The 23,137-nt window shown below is 47.5% G+C and overlaps 2 protein-coding genes and 1 long non-coding RNA gene across 3 annotated transcripts in view; 1 reads left to right on the top strand and 2 right to left on the bottom strand.

Moving 5' to 3' along the window:
* Positions 1 to 23,137, bottom strand: part of LOC144531638 (helicase POLQ-like) — a 33,284-nt gene that overhangs the window by 4,845 nt on the left and 5,302 nt on the right. The window contains exons 5-10 of the mRNA XM_078271886.1: positions 22,149 to 22,349; positions 19,365 to 19,437; positions 18,016 to 18,113; positions 4,842 to 4,877; positions 1,843 to 1,988; positions 695 to 836 (exon numbers count right to left, since the gene is read on the bottom strand). Of these exons, the coding sequence (XP_078128012.1) occupies positions 695 to 836; positions 1,843 to 1,988; positions 4,842 to 4,877; positions 18,016 to 18,113; positions 19,365 to 19,437; positions 22,149 to 22,349 (696 nt within the window). The remainder of the gene's footprint in view (positions 1 to 694; positions 837 to 1,842; positions 1,989 to 4,841; positions 4,878 to 18,015; positions 18,114 to 19,364; positions 19,438 to 22,148; positions 22,350 to 23,137) is intronic.
* Positions 1,995 to 4,725, bottom strand: LOC144531276 (uncharacterized). The gene is made up of 3 exons (XR_013503207.1): positions 4,646 to 4,725; positions 3,516 to 3,661; positions 1,995 to 2,082 (listed from the first exon to the last, which is right to left on the bottom strand). It is a non-coding gene; the product is annotated as an uncharacterized LOC144531276 (long non-coding RNA).
* LOC144531275 (E3 SUMO-protein ligase ZBED1-like) lies at positions 7,150 to 8,467 on the top strand. The gene is made up of 2 exons (XM_078271317.1): positions 7,150 to 7,734; positions 7,858 to 8,467. The coding sequence occupies exons 1-2, from the start codon at positions 7,671 to 7,673 to the stop codon at positions 8,274 to 8,276; spliced, it is 483 nt and encodes a 160-aa protein (XP_078127443.1). The 5' UTR covers positions 7,150 to 7,670; the 3' UTR covers positions 8,277 to 8,467.

The raw sequence follows: 23,137 nt of genomic DNA, 5'->3' as shown, positions 1-23,137 counted from the left end.
GAGAGAGGGAGAGAGATAGAGAGAGAGGGAGACAGAGAGAGAGGGAGAGAGATAGAGAGAGGGAGAGAGATAGAGAGAGAGAGAGACAGAGAGAGAGAGAGAGAGAGAGAGAGAGAGAGAGAGATAGAGAGATAGCAAGAGGGAGAGAGAGAGAGAGAGAGAGAGAGAGAGAGAGAGAGAGAGAGAGAGAGAGAGAGAGAGAGAGAGAGAGAGAGAGAGAGAGAGAGAGAGAGAGGGAGGGAGAGAGGGAGAGAGAGAGAGAGATAGAGAGAGATAGAGAGATAGCAAGAGGGAGAGAGAGAGAGAGAGAGAGAGAGAGAGAGAGAGAGAGAGAGAGAGGGAGAGAGAGAGAGAGAGAGAGAGAGAGAGAGAGAGAGAGAGAGACAGAGAGAGAGAGAGAGAGAGATAGAGAGAGATAGAGAGATAGCAAGAGAGAGAGAGAGAGAGAGAGAGAGAGAGAGAGAGAGAGAGGGAGAGAGAGAGACAGAGAGAGAGAGAGACAGAGAGAGAGAGAGAGAGACAGAGAGAGAGACAGAGAGAGAGAAAAAAAAGAGAGAGGACTAATGTTACACGAGTACTTATGTCTGCCGTCTTATGGACATAATACGTCAAACTAGATATTTGAATATATTCAAACCTCTGTGGTATTTTCAAACTAACATCCAGTTTTAGGATCCCGAGTGAGAGCAGTTACCATCTTGGTGTCCTTGTCCTGCAGGATGAGGATGCTCTCTCCCACGGAGTCGATGCCGGCCCGACCGGCGCGGCCCACCATCTGCTTGTACTGGCTCCTCTTCAGGAAGTCTGTGGCCACGTACGGCGAGCGCAGGATCACTCTGATGGGAGGAGACGGGGGGGACATCAGGGTCAAACCTCAAAATACATTCAATAAGACATTGGGTCCTATCCTGCACCTGGTGCAGCGAGCACAGTGCAAAGCCGACCCAAGTGTCTCTGCTAGTTTAAGACCGACCCAGTTGTCAGTTTCCCGTCCAGCGCCCACGTCGTTTAAACAGCAAATGCACCTGCTCCCATCTGTGGCCCATGCTGGTCTTACAGGGAGGTGTGTTCAGGTGCATTCTGGGCGTGCTGGTCTTACAGGGAGGTGTGTTCAGGTGCATTCTGGGCATGCTGGTCTTACAGGGAGGTGTGTTCAGGTGCATTCTGGGCGTGCTGGTCTTACAGGGAGGTGTGTTCAGGTGCATTCTGGGCGTGCTGGTCTTACAGGGAGGTGTGTTCAGGTGCATTCTGGGCGTGCTGGTCTTACAGGGAGGTGTGTTCAGGTACATTCTGGGCGTGCTGGTCTTACAGGGAGGTGTGTTCAGGTGCATTCTGGGCGTGCTGGTCTTACAGGGAGGTGTGTTCAGGTGCATTCTGGGCATGCTGGTCTTACAGGGAGGTGTGTTCAGGTGTGTGTGTGTGTGTGGCGGTGCAGTCTGTATGTGTGTGTGTGTGTGTGTGTCGGTGCAGTCTGTATGTGTGTGTGTGTGTGTGTGTGTGGCGGGGCAGTCTGTGTGTGTGTGTGTGTGTGTGTGTGGCGGTGCAGTCTGTATGTGTGTGTGTGTGTGTGTGTGTGTGTGTGTGTGTGTGTCGGTGCAGTCTGTATGTGTATGTGTGTGTGTGTGTGTGTGTGAGTGGCGGTGCAGTCTGTGTGTGTGTGTGTGTGTGTGTGTGCGTGCGTGCGTGTCTGTGTGTGTGTGTGTGTGAGTGTGGCGGTGCAGTCTGTGTGTGTAAGTGTAAGTGTGTGTGTGTGTGTAAATGTGTGTGTGTGTGTGTGTGTGTGTGTGTGTGTGTGTGTGTGTGTGTGTGTGTGTGTGTGTGTGTGTGGCGGGGCAGTCTGACCTGCGGGCCGGTAGGTTGATTCCTGCAGCCAGGGTGGAGGTGCAGGCGAGGAGACAGAGGACGCCGCTGGAGTACGCCTCCTCCACCAGCTTCTCTCCTCGGAGGTCAGTCCGCTGTGGTGATAGGCCAGACCGTACGGCACCGTCCTCCGGGAGCACGGGACACACCGAGCCGTTCCCGCTGTCCCGCAGCGCTCGGAGCAGGACGCCTTTCTCTGCCTCACGAAGACGGAGGAACTCCCTGAGAGAGACAAGACAACAACACTGAGACTAAGAGAGAGAGAGACAGAGAGAGAGAGAGAGAGAGAGAGAGAGAGAGAGAGACCGAGAGAGAGAGAGACAGGTGTGTTCAGGTGCATTCTGGGCGTGCTGGTCTTACAGGGAGGTGTGTTCAGGTGCATTCTGGGCGTGCTGGTCTTACAGAGAGGTGTGTTCAGGGGCATTCTTGGTGTGCTGGTCTACAGGGAGGTGTGTTCAGGGGCATTCTGGGCGTGCTGGTTTTACAGGGAGGTGTGTTCAGGTGCATTCTGGGCGTGCTGGTCTTACAGGGAGGTGTGTTCAGGTGCATTCTGGGCGTGCTGGTCTTACAGGGAGGTGTGTTCAGGTGCATTCGGGCGTGCTGGTCTTACAGGAGGTGTGTTCAGGTGCATTCTGGGCGTGCTGGTCTTACAGGGAGGTGTGTTCAGGTGCATTCTGGGACATGCTGGTCTTACAGGGAGGTGTGTTCAGGTGCATTCTGGGCGTGCTGGTCTTACAGGGAGGTGTGTTCAGGTGCATTCTGGGACATGCTGGTCTTACAGGGAGGTGTGTTCAGGTGCATTCTGGGCGTGCTGGTCTTACAGGGAGGTGTGTTCAGGTGCATTCTGGGCGTATTTCTATCTTGAGGCAGCGGGAAGTGATGGCACCATTGACCAACAAAAACCTGGTCTAAAGTCAGTAACGCAGCATTTCATTGTTATTTTAACAGAGCATTAGTAAAATGCTCCTAGGCTCGTGCACACTATGCTTGTTACACACACAGGGACGCACAGCAGCACACACACACACACACACACACACACACACACACACACGCAGAAGATTACAAATACAAATATTACGGTGCAAATCCTCCATCATAACAGCAATGCTCCAAGGTCCAAACGCGCCTGGCTTTTAAAGGGAATGGGAGATGATCTCTGATTGGTTGATTGCATGTTACGCCCAAAACACACCTCTGATTAATGAAGACACTAAGGACAACCCTTTAGGACCAGGCGCCCGGCGCACGGACCCTTTTTACCGCCGTCAAACTAGTAAAAGTGGATTTGGACACGCCCTAAACACACCTGCACCAGGCGCTTCACGCCGTGACCTCAGATCGTTAAAATAGGACCCTGAGACTAAAACAGAAAGGACTCTCTGAGACAGAAGAGACAACCACACTGAGACAACAGCTGCAAAGATAAATGGATTAATTGTCAACTACTCAGTTAATCTCCATCTTTGTTAATAATTCATGAATCAGTTGGAGTCATTTTTTACGAAACAAAAAGTCCAACATGTGTGATGTCAGCTTGTTAAATGTGAATATTTTCTAGTTTCTTCTCTGTGACAGTCAGCTGAACCGTCCTCTGTAATATCTTTGACATTAGAGAGGACGTTAGACGCCGAGCGGCTGGCTGGCTGACTCACTCTTTGAGATATTTGCAGATCATTGCGGCCACGTTCTCGCAGTTCTTCTTGGTGGGGCAGAAGACCAGACACGAATGTGTTGGGATGACTTCAGTCACCAGAGCGATGATGTGATCTGGGTCCATCTTCTGCATCGAACTCGAGTACTGAGGGAAGATCATTAGACATACCGTCAGGAACATTATACATCTGAAAAAATGAAAAAAAGCACCCAAAAACGTAGGAGAAAGTGACAAAAACTAGGTTTGACATATGTGGCCTAGGGCAGGGGTCTTCAACGTGCCCCAGACCCCCTGTTGAAGATCTCTGCCCTAGGGGTAGTTTGGACTGCCGGGGGTATGTGTCCCCCTAGGGGTACTTTGGAGGACTGCAGGGGGTACGTGTCCCCCTAGGGGTACTCTGGAGGACTGCAGGGGGTATGTGTCCCCCTAGAGGTACTCTGGAGGACTGCAGGGGGTACGTGTCCCCCTAGAGGTACTCTGGAGGACTGCAGGGGGTATGTGTCCCCCTAGAGGTACTCTGGAGGACTGCAGGGGATACGTATCCCCCTAGGGTTACTCTAGGGGTACGTGTCCCCCTAGAGATACTCTGGAGGACTGCAGGGGGTACGTGTCCCCCTAGAGGTACTGTGGAGGACTGCAGGGGGTACGTGTCCCCCTAGAGGTACTCTGGAGGACTGCAGGGGGTATGTGTCCCCCTAGAGGGTACTCTGGAGGACTGCAGGGAGTACGTGTCCCCCTAGAGGGTACTCTGGAGGACTGCAGGGGGTACGTGTCCCCCTAGGGGTATTTTGGAGGACTGCAGGGGGTACATGTCCCCCTAGAGATACTCTGGAGGACTGCAGGGGGTACGTGTCCCCCTAGAGGTACTCTGGAGGACTGCAGAGGGTCCTTCTTTCTACTTTCTACTCTATTTTTTGTCGCTGTTTTATATTGTTGATACTATTTTCCACCTATTCTTGCCTTATTCCTTCTTTCTACCGACTTGTTCTCAAGTTTTTCAGTAACACGGCTGTTGTTTAGTAAATCTATCGCTGGGGTACTTGGCTTAAAAACACAATTCAGACGGGCTTGTCCCCCCCAAATGTTGTTATTATTCAAACAAACACAGGATGTGAACATTGTCTTTACCTTAAAGTTGAGAGGACGTGAGAATCTGAAACATTCCTCTTCCTTTGGGTCCACTTCATAGATGGTGTCGCTCAGCTCAATCCTGCACTCTTCAGCTGACCTGAACGCAACAGAGCTCAGTTTAACGTACTCCTTCAGCTGGACCTGAACGCAACAGAGCTCAGTTTAACGTACTCCTTCAGCTGGACCTGAACGCAACAGAGCTCAGTTTAACGTACTCCTTCAGCTGGACCTGAACACAACAGAGCTCAGTTTAACGTACTTTGGAGCAATACATGAATACAAATATATACACACACACACACACACACACACACAAGGGCTGAGCAATTATATTGATTCTGCGATATAAATCAATATGTTTTCCCCCAAGAAAGTATAGATTTTTAAGCCGCGAGTATCGATACATAAGTCCCATTCAATCCCCCGTGTTTCCCCCCGTTGTAGAGCAAGTTACCCGTACTAACGTTACACAGACGCCGCCGTCTACCTCTTCCTGTTTACGGAGTCAGAGCGAGGAGATCCAAGTAAATGGCGGCGAATATAAATCCAGCACCTTCATGCTTAAAAGCAGATGTGTGGGAGCACTTTGGAAAGCGACGACGTAGACAAAAACATCACAGCTTGCAAGCTGTGTGACGCAAACGTGAAATACTCTGGAGAGACCACCAACCTACGAGCCCACCTAAAACGTCACCACCCAGACAAGGTCATGCTAACGGAGGACGCGTGACCCAAAACAAACCACGCTGGACATCGATGAAGTTTCCATCTGCTTCACCAAGGTCGCAGAAAATGACAGAGTCCATTGCCTACTTTATTTGTCAGACACACACACACACTCGCACAGACACACACACACTCACACAGACACTCGCACGCATAGACACTCGCACAGACACACACACACACACACACTCGCACGCATAGACACTCGCACAGACACACACACACACACACACTCACACAGACACTTGCACGCATAGACACTCGCACAGACACACACACACACTCGCACAGACACAGACACTCGCACACACACACACACACACGCACACACACACAGACACTCGCACACACACACACACACTCGCACACACTCGCACAGCACACACACACACACACACTCGCAGACACACACGCACGCACACACACACACGCACAGACACACACGCTCGCACACACACGCACGCACGCACACACTCGCACAGACACGCACTCGCACACACACACACACACACACACACACACACACACACACACACACACACACACACACACACACACTTCGGTGGTGAAAACGCCGGCTTTAGGCGCATGGTGAGCGCGATGGAGCCCTGCTATCCTATTCCAACCCACAAACACCTGCATTCCCAGGCTGTACGCTCAGACAAGGGCACACGTCAAGGCCTCCCTGGCCAGCGCGGAGAGACAAGGGCACACGTCAAGGCCTCCCTGGCCAGCGCGGAGAGACAAGGGCACACGTCAAGGCCTCCCTGGCCAGCGCGGAGAGACAAGGGCACACGTCAAAGTCTCCCTGGCCAGCGCGGAGAGACAAGGGCACACGTCAAGGCCTCCCTGGCCAGCGTGGAGAGACAAGGGCACACGTCAAAGCCTCCCTGGCCAGCGCGGAGAGACAAGGGCACACGTCAAAGCCTCCCTGGCCAGCGCGGAGAGAGTTGCCCTGACGTGCGACGGCTGGACCTCGCACACAACTGAAGCATATGTCACCATCACAGCCCACCTTATCAACGAGGAATGGGAGCTCGTTACGTATGTTTTACAAACCAGGGACATGCCCGAGAGCCACACTGGACACAAGCTGGCAGAACATCTGACAAAGGCCCTCGCTGAGTGAGGAATCACAGAAAAGGATCCAGTAATCGTCACTGACAATGCGTCAAATATGACAATCGCAGCTGAGAAGGCAGCATTCACACTTCATGTCAAATGCTACGCCCACACACTAAATCTGGCTGCACAACGTGCCCTCAAAATCACAGCAGTCGCACGCCTGCTGGGAAGGGTGAGACGCATTGTGGATGTCTTCAGACGGAGCACCACAGCCAACCACATGCTGAAAGAGAAACAGAGGCTTCTACGACTACCAGAGCACAAGCTGATGACGGATGTGGTTACCAGGTTAGTGTGTGGTTACTTTTCAACAGTTTATTTTGTTTTTTATTACTAATTTCTTTTTGTCATTTATGTAAAGCAGCATTCTGTGCATCCATGCTGTGAAGTGTGAAGGGCGCTATAGGTCTAAAAAATAAAGTATATTTATTTTATTTAACTACAGGTGGAATAGTGTGCATGACATGTTGGAAAGATTCCTGCAGCAACAAGCGGCCATCTGCGCAGCCCTGCTCTCGAGTGAAGTCAGGAAGACCGAGAAGGATCTGTGCACGCTGACTGAGTCAGACGTGACAACAGCTGAAGTAGTAGTCAGCACGCTGAAGCCCATGAAGGAGGCTACACAGTACATGTCCGAGGAAGACCCCCACACCGTCATCAACGGACTGAAACCGATCAAAGGTGAATGGGCAGTCATAAAAGAGATGAAGGCTGCCATGGCTGCAGAAGAGGTGCATCGACCTCAAGGCAACTCTTCATGCATGTTCAGCGATGGATCCAAGATTCAAAAGTCTTCCCTTCCCGACTGAAAATGAAAGACAGGAAGTTTATGATGGACTGATTGTAGAGGCTGCAAGACTGAGCATGCAGCCATCAGAGTTAAGGCAGTGATGGTACGGCTAGGTTTAACCTTTGGCCTTGTACCCTATCCACCATCTCCTGGCCAGAGTAAGCATAGGCCTAAATAATGCACTGTTCAAAGTTTAAACGTTAACAGTTTAAAATAAATATGAAATAGTTTAAAAAGCATAAATACTATAATGTTAACAGGTTTAAAGGCATATATTAAATATAGTAATTAAAAGATTTATACAATAAAAGCTCATGAATCAGCTCACTTTGGAGTGTGGATGAAGAGGGGACTGCAAATGCTCGTGCTGATGATGAGGGGATGGCATCTAAAGAAGACGAAGACGCTGTAGATGAAGGAGGAATGGAAGGAGAGAGCAGTCAAGGTCAGTATCACCCATTGTTATCCAGTGAAGCGCACGGTGTTGTCTGAACCTCTGTGTAGGAATTATGGAATGTGCTTAACTATCAGTAATGCGTTGTTGTTTTTATTGTTTATTTATTTGAAGGTCAGCGTCCTCCACCCAGGAATCCAAGGCCATCTTGTCTACTGGCTGCCCTTCTTGGTGAACGATACGGTGGTGGTGCAGCACGACCCAAGACAAATACCCAAGAGGACGAGGCCAAGGAGCAGATGACCCGCTACAAGGAGGCCGATCTCCTGGAAGTGAAAGAAGATCCACTGGTCTGGTGGAAGGAGCACCACTCTTGTCACAACTTGCTAAAAAGGTACCTCTGTGTCCCTGGCACTAGTGTTTCCTCAGAGAGGGTCTTTTCCACCGCTGGAGATATCTTCACTGCTCAGAGAAGTCCACTTCTCCCAGAGCACGTTGATCAGATTCTGATCCTGAACAAAAATCTGAAGACATGTAGATCACTTGGTCTGCAGTTATGTGGAGAGGAGAGTCTCTGCTTAGTGTTCACTTAAGGCCTTAAGCTACTCTGCTAAGATGGGTACACTTTAAGTTCAATGTTTAAATGTTCTTCTTATTGGATATTTTGGAGAAGCCATGGTGCCATGTTTACTTACCTGGTGGCTTGACTGACCTCATATGTTCAGTGTCAAGCTAAAACTGTTCACAACAGGCCACTTGCTGCACTTTTCACCTCTCCACTGTTAATTGCAATACTACACTTTATTTACTTTTCAAAGGCTTGTAAGCTTTCAATGAACACTGTAATGGAAAAATTACATAGACCATGATTTCTTAACTGTAATTGTTCATATATTGAGTAAATTTTAATTATAAGTGAATCCTTAAATATGCCTTTGAAACATGTGTCTCCTAAAGATATTTCTTGAAACAGTCCTCCAGTTTAAAGATAGCTAAAGGGTATGACCCTGTGTATTCTCTACTACAAGCAGATGGCAACGACGCACAGGCGTCTGTAGAGATATGCAAAGGTCAGTTTGTCCAAAACCTAAGGTTGGAGCCTGAACCAATCTGTAGACGAGATAGATTCCCGACTCCTATTGAAGGACGTTTTTGACGCACTAGACAGATGTACAGGAACATTTTTAGACAGCAGTGTTCAAGATTAGAATGTTTTCCAAACATGGTCGGGTTTTGTGCTGTGAAAATGGGATATAAGGAGTTGGCATATGTTGCGAGACACAGCTCGGCTGTCACTTTGTAACTCTGTTCATTGTTCATTGTGAATTGCTGTTCTTGTCACTGTTTGGTTGTTCTCTCGAGAAAATAATTAAACCCTTCCACCGAATACCTAGACTTTGAATCCAGTTTGCAGCCTGTCTTTATTTTGTTTCAACAGGGTCTCTTCTTCACCCAAATTCCTCCCTCGCTGAACAGAAACTTCCACAACAAACTTGGCGTTGTCGGCAGGATTTCGAGGAGGGATCAGATCGGGACTCCCCGGGCGACTGATGACAGTGCACTCCAGGGATCTGATGATCACCTGCCTCTAAACCTCGCCAAAACATCTTTGAGAGACAGAGGGTCAGAAACCACGGAGGGCTCGCTGATTCCACTCTGAAATCCAAACGAAAAGGAAGCAATTTCAAACAGCGAGGGTAAGTTGAAGTTTCAACTATTAAACAATTGAATTGGATATCGAGACAGTCTGTGAGACAGAAATATTGACCGTGGTGTCACTGAGGGTACTCGGTGAAAGTCTATTTCTTTTGCTTTGGGAAAATTTGGGTTGTGTACAAAACAGGGAAAAAGAGTTTTTCTTGGCATCCAGGTTGTTTGGTATAACAGATACTAGCGCCGATTTTTCATCATTCCATCCAGTCTGGACTAGGACGGGGTGACAGATAGATTTTAAAATCATACGGATAAACAGTCATCGTAGCTGTTCGTCAGGATTTAAGCGGGTTATAAATCTATCACAGATAAACAGTCATCGTAGCTGTTTGTCAGGATTATAGGCGTTTAGGAAATCTATCACAGATAAGCAGTCATTGTAACTTAAATTAAGTTGCAGCTGTTTACAGGTTTTTTCGCAAAGTTTACCGTGAACTAAACTGGGCCGTATAGTGACGATTATACGTAGATGAAGTACTTCGACTGGTTATCTATTTTTCTTTCTTGAAAATGGGTAACAGGAACACAGTGCCACACGTTCCTTCAGGGCCGGTGGTGGATGAGATGATGAAAAAATTTGGGCCGAAATCTCTAGAATGTCTACCTTATTGGACAACAAAACACGGGTTTCCTGAAAATGGCTCTTTGAGCACAGCTAAACTCAGAATGCTGAAGCGTGATTTAGAAGAAGAGGAAAAAGTCTTAAAAGGGGGAAAAACAATTCAAATAGACAAAAACAAAGAATGTTTTAATCAGTGGATGAAGGAAGCTACATGCAGGGAAAGAAAGCAGATGAAAAATTTTGCATCTAGGGGAGAAACTGGTAATTTTGTTGAAACACAGAAACTAGAAAAACCAGAGATTGCCACTGACACGTTTGCATTTTCTCTGTATCCGAGCATGAAACGGGTGGATCCGCTGCTCGACCTCCCGCCCTACCCTCCTCCACACGTCGCTGCTCCTCGTCATGCCGCTGCACTGAGGGAAGATGACACGCCTGATTCCGCCAGATCCCGCCCCTCTGCCACAGTGCCATCGGCACCTCCACCCCCACCGATGAAGACAGGACCGAGACAGAAGCCAGCTCCCAAAACACCCCCCACGACAAGATCACATACAAGCAGCATGAAGCAGACCAGCTCCCGATGATTCAGTTCCCATTGGCCTCAGGAGAAGTGGGCGTCATCTACAGGCCCTGGACTGAATCTGACCTGCGTGACGCAACCAGTCACCTTCCCCGGTGCAAAGACTCTGGGCCTCGTTTCGCACAGGCTCTCAAAGGATTCGTCGAGACATTTCTGCCTACAGTTAATGAATTGAGAAGTGTGCTCGTCCGCAATCTGGGCCCAACTGAGTATGGGAAAATCAAGTCAGTCCTAGCCATAAGGACTGACCCAGTCATTCGAGACCACGAGCTTCAAAATGGACAGAACGCTGAATACATGACTTTGGTGAGCAGATTGTACCAAGAAATAAAGATCAGATTCCCCGATCGGACGGATATGGCCCAAATCAGCAGCACCAAACAGAAGGAAGGGGAATCTACAGGTGATTTTCAACATCGCATTGGTGAAATTTTCAGCAGACACAGCGGAATACAGGAGCCAGACGATCTAGGGAACACCATGGGGTTATGGGAATCCCACCTAAAGAACGCTTTCCTGAATGGGCTGCTGCCAGAGATCCGAGTTGGGGTAATAAAATCATGCATTGGCTGGGACGAAGCCAGACTGACAGAAATCGTCAGACACGCAAAACATGCAGAGCAGCTGGAGCAAGAGTCAACTCGTCAGGCTGAAAAGAAAACAAAGAAGAAGGCCGAAAATGCCCAGATGACATTGTTTCACCCAGTAAATCAACTCGCTGGGAAAAGAAGGAAAGAAAAAAGGGGAAAGGGAGAGGTAGAGGGCGCGGTGGACAGCAGGCGCCTGATTCAGTATGTTTCAACTGTGGCGGCAAGTGACACTGGGCCAACAAATGTCCCTCTCCAAGACAACAAAAGGGGGAACCAGTTGGGGACCGCGACTACAGCCAGGAGCAGGCAGATTGACAGGTGGTGGAAGGGGACGGTGACGGAGAGTCTGAGCCAGCGAGATCTGCCCATCGGTACAACAAAAGGGAAAGTAAAAATGCAAACTCACAAACACAAATTTCTGCACCTATTACAGACCATAAACATCACACTGTTTACCCATCTGATGAGAAAAACATTCTAGACGCAATTTCTTACCTAGAGCAAAAGCAACACGTAGAAAGTATTCCTACTTATGCAATGTTGTCATTTGAGAGTTATAAGAAATTACCAACAACTATTTTGAAAGTACAGGGGAAAGGATGTGGAGTTTTTGGTAGATTCGGGTGCAACTACTTCTGTACTTCAGAGGTCCTTGTTCCCGAATCAAAAGCTCTCTGGTAGAATTGTTCTGTGCAGAAGTGCAAAGTGGAGCAATTGTCCCAGAAAGATTTTCATATCCTATGATGTGTGTACACAGTGACCCTAAGTGATTCAGAGCGGAGAGGAGGGCAAAATGTGCTTTTCTGCTCTCCCCTCTGTGTCCGGTGAATTTGTTAGGAGAGATCTCATGTTACGTTTTGGTATAGGGATAATCCCAACGGCAACCGGCCTAAAGGTTGTGAGATTAGACGTCACTACCCAGGATGACTTGTTCTTTTCACAGAGCGCACGCGGGTCCCAGCTCATATTTCAATGGGCTATTCTTCAGTCTCATGCTGCAGGCTTGCTGCATGAGGCTAGAAAATTGGTCTCCCCCTTCTCTGAGTTTAGGGAAGAACACAACTTACATTGCACGTGTTTTGTCTCTTCAGAACGTGATGACATGTTTGTCGAAGACTTTTTCAAAGAAGAAACTGATGAGCTTGAGTGTACTTACATGTACTGGCATGAAAACAAATGTGCAGTTGCATTGTTCTTGACTGATAAACAGAGAATGTTTTTCAGAATTCCACACTCTCATGCTCATATCTCTTTATCCAAATCTTCCACAGATCAGTGGAGAAACTTGGGACAATTTGTCCTGGACTGTGACCGACTGACTGACTGGACTGAAACCGTGGACGGGAACGTGCATACCTCCCCTCCACGGGAGTTTATCGGAAACTCCTGTCACACCGTGTGACCGCCGCGCGCAGTGTCTTCCAACGAAAGGAAGCTGAAACACGCACACACATTTTTTTCAATAACGCTGTGAATGTCTCTCCCACAGATATCTCACCGTTGCTGTCCCAAGTGCCGACCCACCTGTGGGCAGCGCATAAATATGACGTGGGTCTCATCAAAAATTGTCAGCCTGTTGTCATCACACCGCGCTCAGACTTCAGGCCCAAAAAGCATCAGTACCCACTGAAACAGGAAGCGATCGATGGAATCCGACCGGTCTTTAACTCTCTATTGAAAGCAGGAGTTATTGTTCCATGTGCGGATTCACCTGTTCGCACGCCAATTTTCCCTGTCAAGAAAATTCGTGATAAGGGAAAACCGGTTGAATGGCGCTTTGTTCAGGACCTCAAAGCAGTAAATGCAGCGGTTCACGCACGTGCACCCAACGTACCAAACCCGTACACGATTCTACAGGGAATTCCTGGGGGGGCACAGTATTTCTCTGTTGTTGATTTGTCTAACGCTTTTTTCAGTGTTCCAGTGGACAAAAACAGCCAGTTCTGGTTTGCGTTTCCTGTTTGATGGTAAGGCCTACACATTCACACGTTTAGGACAGGGGTTTGTCGAGAGCCCAACCATCTACAACGAGGCTCTGAGAGAAAGCCTGGAAAGCTTAACCCTTTCCCCAGGCTCTGCTCTCCTTCAATATGTTGATGACTGCTTAATTGCCAGTCCAACAAAAGCACAGTGTGAACAAGACACTATTGCATTATTGTGTCACCTAGCAACAGAGGGGCACAAAGCTAGTTTAGCTAAATTGCAATTTGTGAAAAAGGAAGTGCATTTTTTGGGTCATGACATTTCAGCGTCAGGGAAAACATTGTCTCCATCTCGGATTGAGGCAATAGTTTCCCTCCCAAAACCTGCAACGAAAAAACAAATGATGTCATTTCTAGGAATGTGTTCCTATTGTCGAGTTTTCATCCCAAATTATGCGCAGTTAGTTCAACCTTTAGCTGACATAATACATGGTAACAACTTGTCTGTACACGATCGCGTCACGTGGACGACCGAGGCGGGTCAGGCTTTTGTAAACCTTAAAAAAGCTTTTCAAAACCCTCCCACTTTAGGTCTGCCAAATTCTAAACTTCCATTCACTCAAACAGTGGATGAACGTTTGGGCTGTATGACGTCTGTTCTCTTGCAGCCACACGGTGACAGGCTCCGGCCTGTGGCCTATTTTTCTGCAAAACTTGATCCTGTGGCAGCGGGTTTGCCCATTTGTCTCCGAGCCGTTGCTGCGGCTGAAAAAGCTCTGTCAGCATCAAGAGACATAGTGGGCTATGCTCCACTAACATTGCTAGTACCGCACGCAGTTTCACTGATCCTACTGGAGCAAAAATCTTCTCATTTGTCTGCAGCGCGGTATTTGAGGTATCACACGTCTGCTTGATATGCCTAATGTCACTGTTAAACGATGTACAGTACTTAACCCTGCTTCTCTTATGCCTACGCCAGGTGAAGGTGAGCCACACGACTGTTTGGCTGAGTTGCAACACACCTGTGCTCCGCGCCCAGATTTGACTGACACACCGGTGCCAAATTCAGATCTGGTTTTGTATGTGGATGGGTCAGCCTCACGCTGCCCTGACACTGGCCAGGGACAGGTAGGGTTTGCTGTAGTATCAGATGCAGTAACCTTAATTGCTAAATCTCTTCCCAAACACTTCTCTGCGCAGGCTGCTGAACTCATTGCTCTCACTGAAGCATGCAAACTGGCTGAAGGATCGTCTGTTACGATCTATACGGACTCAGGTACGCCTTTGGGGTTGTACATGATTTTGGGGGCATTGTGGAAACACGGAACTTCCTCAAATCCGATGGTAAGGCTATCTTGCATCACCAACTGATAAATGACCTACTGACGGCCATCTTGCTCCCATCACAGATAGGCATATGCAAATGTTCCGCACACACTGGGGGCAACTGACGAGGTCTCCAGGGGAATGCTCGTGCTGACATGGCTGCAAAAGCTGCTGCACGCCTCCCCGTGCCACTGGATGACGCTTTAGTTTGCTCCACCACAGATTTTTCACTTCCAGATTCAGTGGCAGCTATGCAGACACATGCTACATCACAAGAAAAAAACACAGTGGAAAAGTGCAGGGTGCACCTTTAAAGAAGGTGTCTGGCTGGGGCCAGATTCAAAACACTGCCTTCCGCGCCATTTTTTTCACATTTTGCAAAGTTGACACATGGAAGGGATCATGTGTCAAAGGGTGGGATGCTGTCTCTGTTAACACAGACATGGTTCACAAAGGGCTTCACAACATTTGCAGAAAAAATTTTTGTAAGGCTTGCATGACATGTGCACAACACAATGTAGGCAGACCAGTGACTGTAACACAGCAGGCAGGACATCCACCACCGGCACAAGCATTTGAACATGTGATGATGGATTTTGTTGAGCTCACACCGTCAGAGGGGAAAAAAGTGTTGTTTGGTGATGGTTGATATGTTCTCAAAATGGGTGGAGGTGTTTCCCGCTTCAAAACAAACTGCTTCAGTGGTAGCAAGGGCTCTAATGGCAGAAATTATTCCCAGATGGGGGAATACCAAGTCGATTGTCAAGCGATAACGGCACACATTTTGTCAATGAAGCAATAACCCAGTTAAGTCTGTACATCGGCATAGACCTCAGAAGGCATTGCAGTTACCATCCCCAGAGCGCCGGGTCCGTCGAAAGAGAAAACGGTACTCTGAAAACCAAACTGGCTAAATGCTGCGAGGACACGGGTCTGCCTTGGACAAAGGCGTTACCGATAGTACTAATGTACATGCGAATGAGGTCTAGAACGCGCAGTAACCTCAATATTTTGAGATTCTTTTCGGCAGACCACCCAGTGTGGGGGTAGAGGCTCCTAGAGCACCCCTTCCCTCCACAGCTCTGTGTGAGCATGATATGTTGCAATATTGTGTACAACTGTCTTCTGCTCTCTCTACCATAAGAATCCAGGTTTCTGCTGCTTTGCCTCAACCAGCCGAAGGACCGCTCCACACTCTGCAGCCAGGAGATTTTGTGGTCGTAAGAAACGTCAGGAGGAAGAACTGGCAATCCCAACGCTGGCAAGGTCCTTTCCAGGTTCTTCTGGTCACCCACACAGCAGTGAAGGTTGCTGAGCGGGCTCCGTGGATCCACGCATCACACTGCAAGAAGGTCCCAGCGCCAGAGGACGAGGCAGTCTCACCAGACGTCCGGAAATCCGTGACCTGACAGACGGCGTTTCTGTGTCACCAACGGTACAACACACACACACCAGAAATGAGGCAGTGGTAAAGACTGACTCCGACGGTGTGTTACGTGCTAGGGGACGAACCTCTGACACCAGAAGAAATCAACGACACCAGAAGCAAGACAGTCCTGATCTACAGCCCGGGACTGCATCGCCCAGCCAACCACCCACACACACCACATCCCTAAAGGGCACAGCAGGCTTGCTGTGACGATGGAGGGACACAGGAAAAGACAAACGTGGTACCCGCCGCAAATTGTTGGGGGTTCGAAATGTATTCTTGTTCTCTGTGTCCTGTCTGTGTTTATGGGGGTTGCATTTTTCTTATTAGATAAATATGAAAGAGCTAAACTTAATAACAGTGTCTCTGACACCACTCTTTTTCCCATTAACGCCACTGATGCACAGCGCGCACACACACAGTTTTCTGCACATTCATCCCAGACATTGGAGGTAACCTCACAGACACTGTCCATCAGCTAAAACAACTCGCCACTAGTCTCAAGGCTCAAGATGTCCCTCAGACAGATTCTGGGTGGAACTGGGGAACCTGGTTGCTTGGGGAGGGTTGGAAGGTTCGGATGGGAAAAATTGTGATCCCAGTGATGTCTGTAATGATTTTCTGTCTGATTGCTATTTGCTGCATTATTCCTTTAACTAAGAAAATGATTTCATCTCTGTTTGCTCTTGAGAGGGTCCAATACCAGGCAGTGCAAGTAAATGATTATATTCCTGATCTGTTTAAGTTGCCCTTCTACAAAGAGGACGAATCTGATTCAGACTCTGCCTCCGAAATCCCATAGGGTTAAAACAGCTAAAATCCAGTTGAATTATTATGTTTTCTTTTGTTCTTTTCCCCTGCATACGGCTTTAGTAATTTTTGTATGTAATGATTAAGGGTGTAATCAAAAGTAGGGAATGTAATGGAAAAATTACATAGACCATGATTTCTTAACCATGATTGTTCATCTATTGAGTAAATTTTAATTATAAGTAAATCCTTAAATATGCCTTCGAAACATGTGCCTCCTAAAGATATTTCTTGAAACAGTCCTCCAGTTTAAAGATAGCTAAAAGGGTATGACCCTGTGTATTCTCTACTACAAGCAGATGGCAACGACGCACAGGCGTCTGTAGAGATATGCAAGGTCAGTTTGTCCAAAACCTAAGGTTGGAGCCTGAACCAATCTGTAGACGAGATAGATTCCTGACTTCTATTGAAGGACGTTTTTGGCGCACTAGACAGATGTACAGGAACAGTTTTTAGACAGCAGTGTTCAAGATTAGAATGTTTTCCAAACATGGTCGGGTTTTTCTGCTGTGAAAAATGGGATATAAGGAGTTGGCATATGTTACGAGACACAGATCGGCTGTCACTTTGTAACTCTGTTCATTGTTCATTGTGAATTGCTGTTCTTGTCACTGTTTGATTGTTCTCTCGAGAAAATAATTAAACCCCTTCCACCGAATACCTAAACTTTAATCCAGTTTGCAGCCTGTCTTTATTTTTGTTTCAACAAGGTCTCTTCTTCACCCAAATTCCTCCTCGCTGAACAGAAAACTTCCACAACAACACACACACATCTTTTGATTCATTTTGTCCAGCATTTGCAAGCTGTAGACTGTCTGTCCAGTCAGAGACATGTATTGTGTAATTGATGCTTTTTAGTTTTCAGTTCAATGAATCAAATCCAAGTAAAAGATGTCACCAACATCACTGTCCTTTAAATCTTTCAGAAAATAATGTAAGCGTATCGAATCGTGAGATTAGTTAACGCTACAGCCCTCACATAGACACTAAAACGCATCGGACACACACGCACAGACACACCCGACGCACATACACACGCACAGACACACACAGACACACACACACACACACACACGCACAGACACACACACACGCACAGACACACACACACGCGCACACACACACACTAACTCTCTCTCTCTCTCTCTCTCTCTCTCTCACTACACACACACACACAGACACTCTCTCTCTCTCTCACACACACACACACACACACACACACACACACTCACTCTCTCTCTCTCTCTCTCACACACTCACTCTCTCTCATCACGCATCATCACACACACACACACACGCACACACGCACACGACACACACACACACACAGAGACACACACAGAGACACACACAGAGACACACACACAGTCAGTATTTCACAGTTTATAATCACTGACCGGTCTGAAGTTGTTGGTGTAATTGTCAGCCTTTAGAAAGGTCTGCAGGTCTCTGATGTTTCCCAGAGTGGCGCTCATTCCAATAATCTGAGTCGATTCTGGAAAACAGCACATTAGGATCATTCTTTCAAAAAGGTATTTTAAAGGGTAATCAGTTCAGTATGTTTCAACATGGACCCCATTTTCCCCATGCATTGGTGTCTAAGTGACTGATCTGATCTGACTGGTCCAGTATTGAGCAAGAACGCTGTAACTGGCAACCGTGAACCGGGCTGTAATGTAACCCTACAGGACAAATGTTTACCGTCAGTCAGCGTCCACTAAGAGTTGTGTTGTTGCTGCTGACAGACTCAGATTATTATTCTAAGTGTCTGACAACATTATGAAAGGATCCCTACAGAGATAGACCTTTTAGTTAAAGAGGAAGATCCTTTTAGTTTAACATGAAACAGCCCCGAAATCCCCATCACCAAACTACACCAGACTCCATGTAAATAATCAGGACTTTTAGCGTGTATAGAGCCAGCATATTTCCACCAGACTCCATGTAAATAATCAGGACTTTTAGCGTGTATAGAGCCAGCATATCTCCACCAGACTCCATGTAAATAATCAGGACTTTTTAGCGTGTATAGAGCCAGCATATCTCCACCAGACTCCATGTAAATAATCAGGACTTTTAGCGTGTATAGAGCCAGCATATCTCCACATGTAAATGGGTGAATTAAGGGTTTATTTCAGCCAAACCAGAGTGGTGATTGTTGGAACAGTGGAAAGATGAACCAAGACGGCTTTTGATAGTTTTATTTAGTTTCTGTCCACTTTGAATGAAGTGTGTTTTACGATGATAAAAGTCCTGATTATTTACATGGAGTCTGGTGGAGATATGCTGGCTCTATACACGCTAAAAGTCCTGATTATTTACATGGAGTCTGGTGGAGATATGCTGGCTCTATACACGCTAAAAGTCCTGATTATTTACATGGAGTCTGGTGGAGTTTGGTGATGGTGATTTCAGGGCTGTTTCATGTTAAACTAAAAGGATCTTCCTCTTTAACTAAAAGGTCTATCTCTGTAGGGATCCTTTCATAATGTTGTCAGACACTTAGAATAATAATCTGAGTCTGTCAGCGGCAACAACAGAACTTTTAGTGGACGCTGACTGACAGTTTTACCCATTAATGTTAAATTGCAGCTTGTTACTTGCTTAATACTGGACTCATTTACAAAAAAATGTTGTTCCAATCAGTCACTTAGACACAACAACATGGGAAAATAGGGCCCAGGTTGAAAAATACCGACCTTTAAGTGTTGAACAACAGAGATTTCAGTGAGAAGACGACACTTACTGCTCATGTAGAGAACCTTGGCGAGCGTCATTTCGATAACGGCTCCTCTGCTGCCGTCACCCAACATGTGAAGCTGCAAGACACATGTTGACATTAAAAGCCCACCTTCACCTTTAAGCGTGAATGATGCTTTACATTGTGAGGTGAAACATCAGTTGAAGACCTACTTCTTAAAGCAGGCCTTAGAATGACCTCTCAATGACCTCTCAATGACCTCTCTGCACTTCATTTCTATGGATTAAGGTCCTTGCACACGGAGCATTTCTTCGGATCGGAGTCTGGCCCGTATTAATTAATCCCTCGCTCTCCGCTGACAGTTACCCCTCTGTCTGTCTGTCTGTCTGTCTGTCTGTATGTCCGTCTGTCTGTCTCTATGTCTGTCTCTCTCTCTCTGCCTGCGTCTGTCTTATGGCTACCTGAAGGAGTTGCGCTGCTCCCCTCTCTCCGTCTCTCTCTGTCTCTCTCTCTCTCTCGTCTCGTCTCTCTCTCCGTCTCTCTCTCTCTCTCCGTCTCGTCTCTCCGTCTCTCTCTCTCTCTCTCTCTCTCTCTCTCTCTCTCTCTCTCTCTCTCTCCGTCTCTCTCTCTCTCTCTCTCTCTCTCTCCGTCTCTCTCTCTCTCTCTCTCCGTCTCTCTCTCTCGCTCTCTCTCTCTCTCCGCTCTCTCTCTGTCTCGCTCTCTCTCTCTCTCTCGTCTCTCTCGTCTCTCTCTCTCTGTCTCTCTCTCTCTCCGTCTCTCTCTCTGTATCTCTCTCTCTCCCGTCTCTCTCTCTCTCCGTCTCTCTCTCTCCGTCTCTCTCTCTCCGTCTCTCTCTCTCTCTCTCTCTCTCTCTCTCTCTCTGTCTCTGTCTCTCTTCTCTTCCGTCTCTTCTCTCTTCCTCTCTGCTCTCTCTCTGCTCTCTCTCTCTTCTCCGTCTCTCTCTCTCTCTGTCTCTCCGTCTCTCTCTCTCTCGTCTCTCTGTCTCTCTCCTCTTTCTCTCTCTCCGTCTCTCTCTCTCTCTCTCTCCGTCTCTCTCGCTCCGTCTCTCTCGCTCCGTCTCTCTCGCTCCGTCTCCCTCTCTCTCCCTCTCTCTCTCTCTCTCCCTCTCTCTCCCTGTCCCTCTCTCTCGCTCCATCACTACGCTGTTGCTCTCTCTTTCTGTCTCCCGTCTCATCTTCCCTCTTCCATTCTCTCTCATCCTCCTCCTGCATGTTACCATCTGATCCGTTCTTCTCTTTGTTAAAACATAAACATGTTTTTGATTTTCTTATGACATTTTCGGAGGCAGTGTGTAAACACGATTGACACAACGTGAGGTTGTTATTATTTTAACGTCCAAAAATTTCAATATTTTTCGTAAATGTAATAAAGGACTTTTATACAGTATGTATCATATGTTTTATGTCAAACATTGTGATTTTTAATCTGTGGAAAGTGCTACGTTTATTCATCTTCTTTAAGATGAATGAAGTGATGTATGTATGACACGCCAAGCCGTACGCCATTATTGGCGTGTTATCAAGACGCATACCCGCTTTTTAGTGTGTTTATCAACGCCGTTTGGCCTCCGTTGACTTACATTACCTTGCGATCGCGTGTGAATGGACGCCGTAGCGAGTAGTATGAAAGGGCGGAAGTCTGCGTAGTGGTCGGGGGGGAGGATGGGTCAAACACAGGACCCTCACCCAGGAGACGGGGGATCAGATCCCACGTGTCACGTTTCCTAAACTCAACCGTCCCGTTCTTCTTTTACTAAATCCAACCCGTCCGCTGTATACGGCGCTCAAAATGCGTACAGATAACACGCCACTTCGCTTTAGAAAGTGGGCGTGTATGTTTACGTGAAGTCATGATGTCACATTGAATGGTTATATAAAAGAGTTTTAAGTCCGAACCGAGCCAACCAGCTACGAGGTGAACATAAAACATTTCATTTGGTGCAAAAAGAAGGTTTCTGCTCCCGTGGAAGCATGTAGAAGGCAAATAAAATGGGCCGAACACAGAACCCTGAGGCACACCACAGGAAAGCAGCAGTTTAAGACATTTACAGACAGTAACTACAGAAACAATCTGCATAGTGGTCAGGGGGGAGGATGGGTCAAACACAGGACTTTTACCCAGAAGACCGGGGATCAGGTCCAGCGTGTCACGCTTCTAAACCCAACCGTCGCTTTCTTCTCGCGATAATGCAGCAAGTGGCGTGCATGTTTACGTCCCACTGTCTACAGCGTTGACATACACGCAGATAGCTCAAAATGTGTACAGATAACACGCCACTTGGCTTAACCCTTGTGTTGACTTGGGGTCACATTGGCCCATTTATATCAGAAGATATGGGACGTAGAAATAAGCGCTGAAGACAACACAAGGTCGTCCTCAGGTCTAATCTGACCCATTTTCAAAAGGTTTCCATATCAGAAATTTGGGTTTCTTTCGACCAGATTGTCAAAAGACATAACGTGGATGTTTCCATACAACGCTCTTCACAAGGAAATGAAATGATCAGCTCACTACGTTCATTGAATTTGGGTGTTTTAGTCAATTTCATAGCATTTGAAAAAAAAAAAGGATGAAAGAACGTCAGAAAAAGCGCCGAAAAAAACGACAAAAACATCAGAAAAAGTGACAAAAAACTTAGAAAAAAGTGACGAAACGTCAAAACATTTACAAAACATTGGGAAAAGCGACAAAAGTGTCAAAAAAAGACGACCCAAACACGACGACGGTCGACGGGAAGACAAAACAAGGGGAAAGGAAGTCGGCGTGTACGCTACGCCGAAGCCATGAAGTCATGTTGAAGAGTGGTACCTCATCGACCACCACCAGTCCGAGGTCGTGGATCCTGCCGCTCTCTATCAGAGAGTTGACGAGGCTGTGGGCTTTCTCTATCGTCGCCACGAACACTGATCTGTTGTTCCTCCTCTTCACCGGAGGAAACCGGCCTTTACTGCCAGCGTACTCCTCCACCATGAAGTCCAGCTCCAGGCCGAAACTCGCCAAGCCACGCACCTGCACAGTAACGGAGAACTAGTTTAGAGTAGCAGAGAGAGAGAGACAGAGAGAGAGAGAGAGAGAGAGAGAGACAGAGAGAGAGACAGAGAGAGAGAGAGAGCAGAGAGAGAGAGAGAGACAGAGAGAAGAGAGACAGAGAGACAGAGAGAGAGACAGAGAGAGAGAGACAGAGAGAGACAGAGAGACAGAGAGAGAGAGAGACAGAGAGACAGAGAGAGAGACAGAGAGACAGAGACAGAATGAGAGAGACAGAGAGAGAGACAGAGAGAGAGAGAGAGACAGAGAGACAGAGAGAGAGAGACAGAGAGAGAGAGAGACAGAGAGAGACAGACAGAGAGAGACAGAGAGAAGAGAGAGAGAGACAAAGCAGAGAGAGAGACAGAGAGAGAGAGAGAGAGAGAGAGAGAGAGACAGAGAGAGAGAGAGAGAGAGAGACAGAGAGAGAGAGACAGAGAGAGAGAGAGAGAGAGAGAGACAGGAGAGAGAGAGAGACAGAGAGAGAGACAGAGAGAGAGAGAGAGAGAGAGAGACAGAGAGAGAGAGAGAGACAGAGAGAGAGAGAGAGAGACAGAGAGAGACAGAGAGAGAGAGACAGAATGAGAGAGACAGAGAGAGAGAGAGACAGAGAGAGACAGAGACAGACAGACAGAGAGACAGAGAGAGAGAGACAGAATGAGAGAGACAGAGAGAGAGACAGAGAGAGACAAAGAGACAGAGAGACAAAGAGAGAGAGACAAACAGAGACAGAGAGACAAAGAGAGAGAGAGACAGAGAGAGACAGAGAG

The sequence above is a fragment of the Sander vitreus genome, chromosome 16 (genome assembly GCF_031162955.1).
Source record: "Sander vitreus isolate 19-12246 chromosome 16, sanVit1, whole genome shotgun sequence".
In the NCBI taxonomy this organism is placed as follows: Eukaryota; Metazoa; Chordata; class Actinopteri; order Perciformes; family Percidae; genus Sander; species Sander vitreus.
This window is presented reverse-complemented; position numbering and strand designations above follow the sequence as displayed.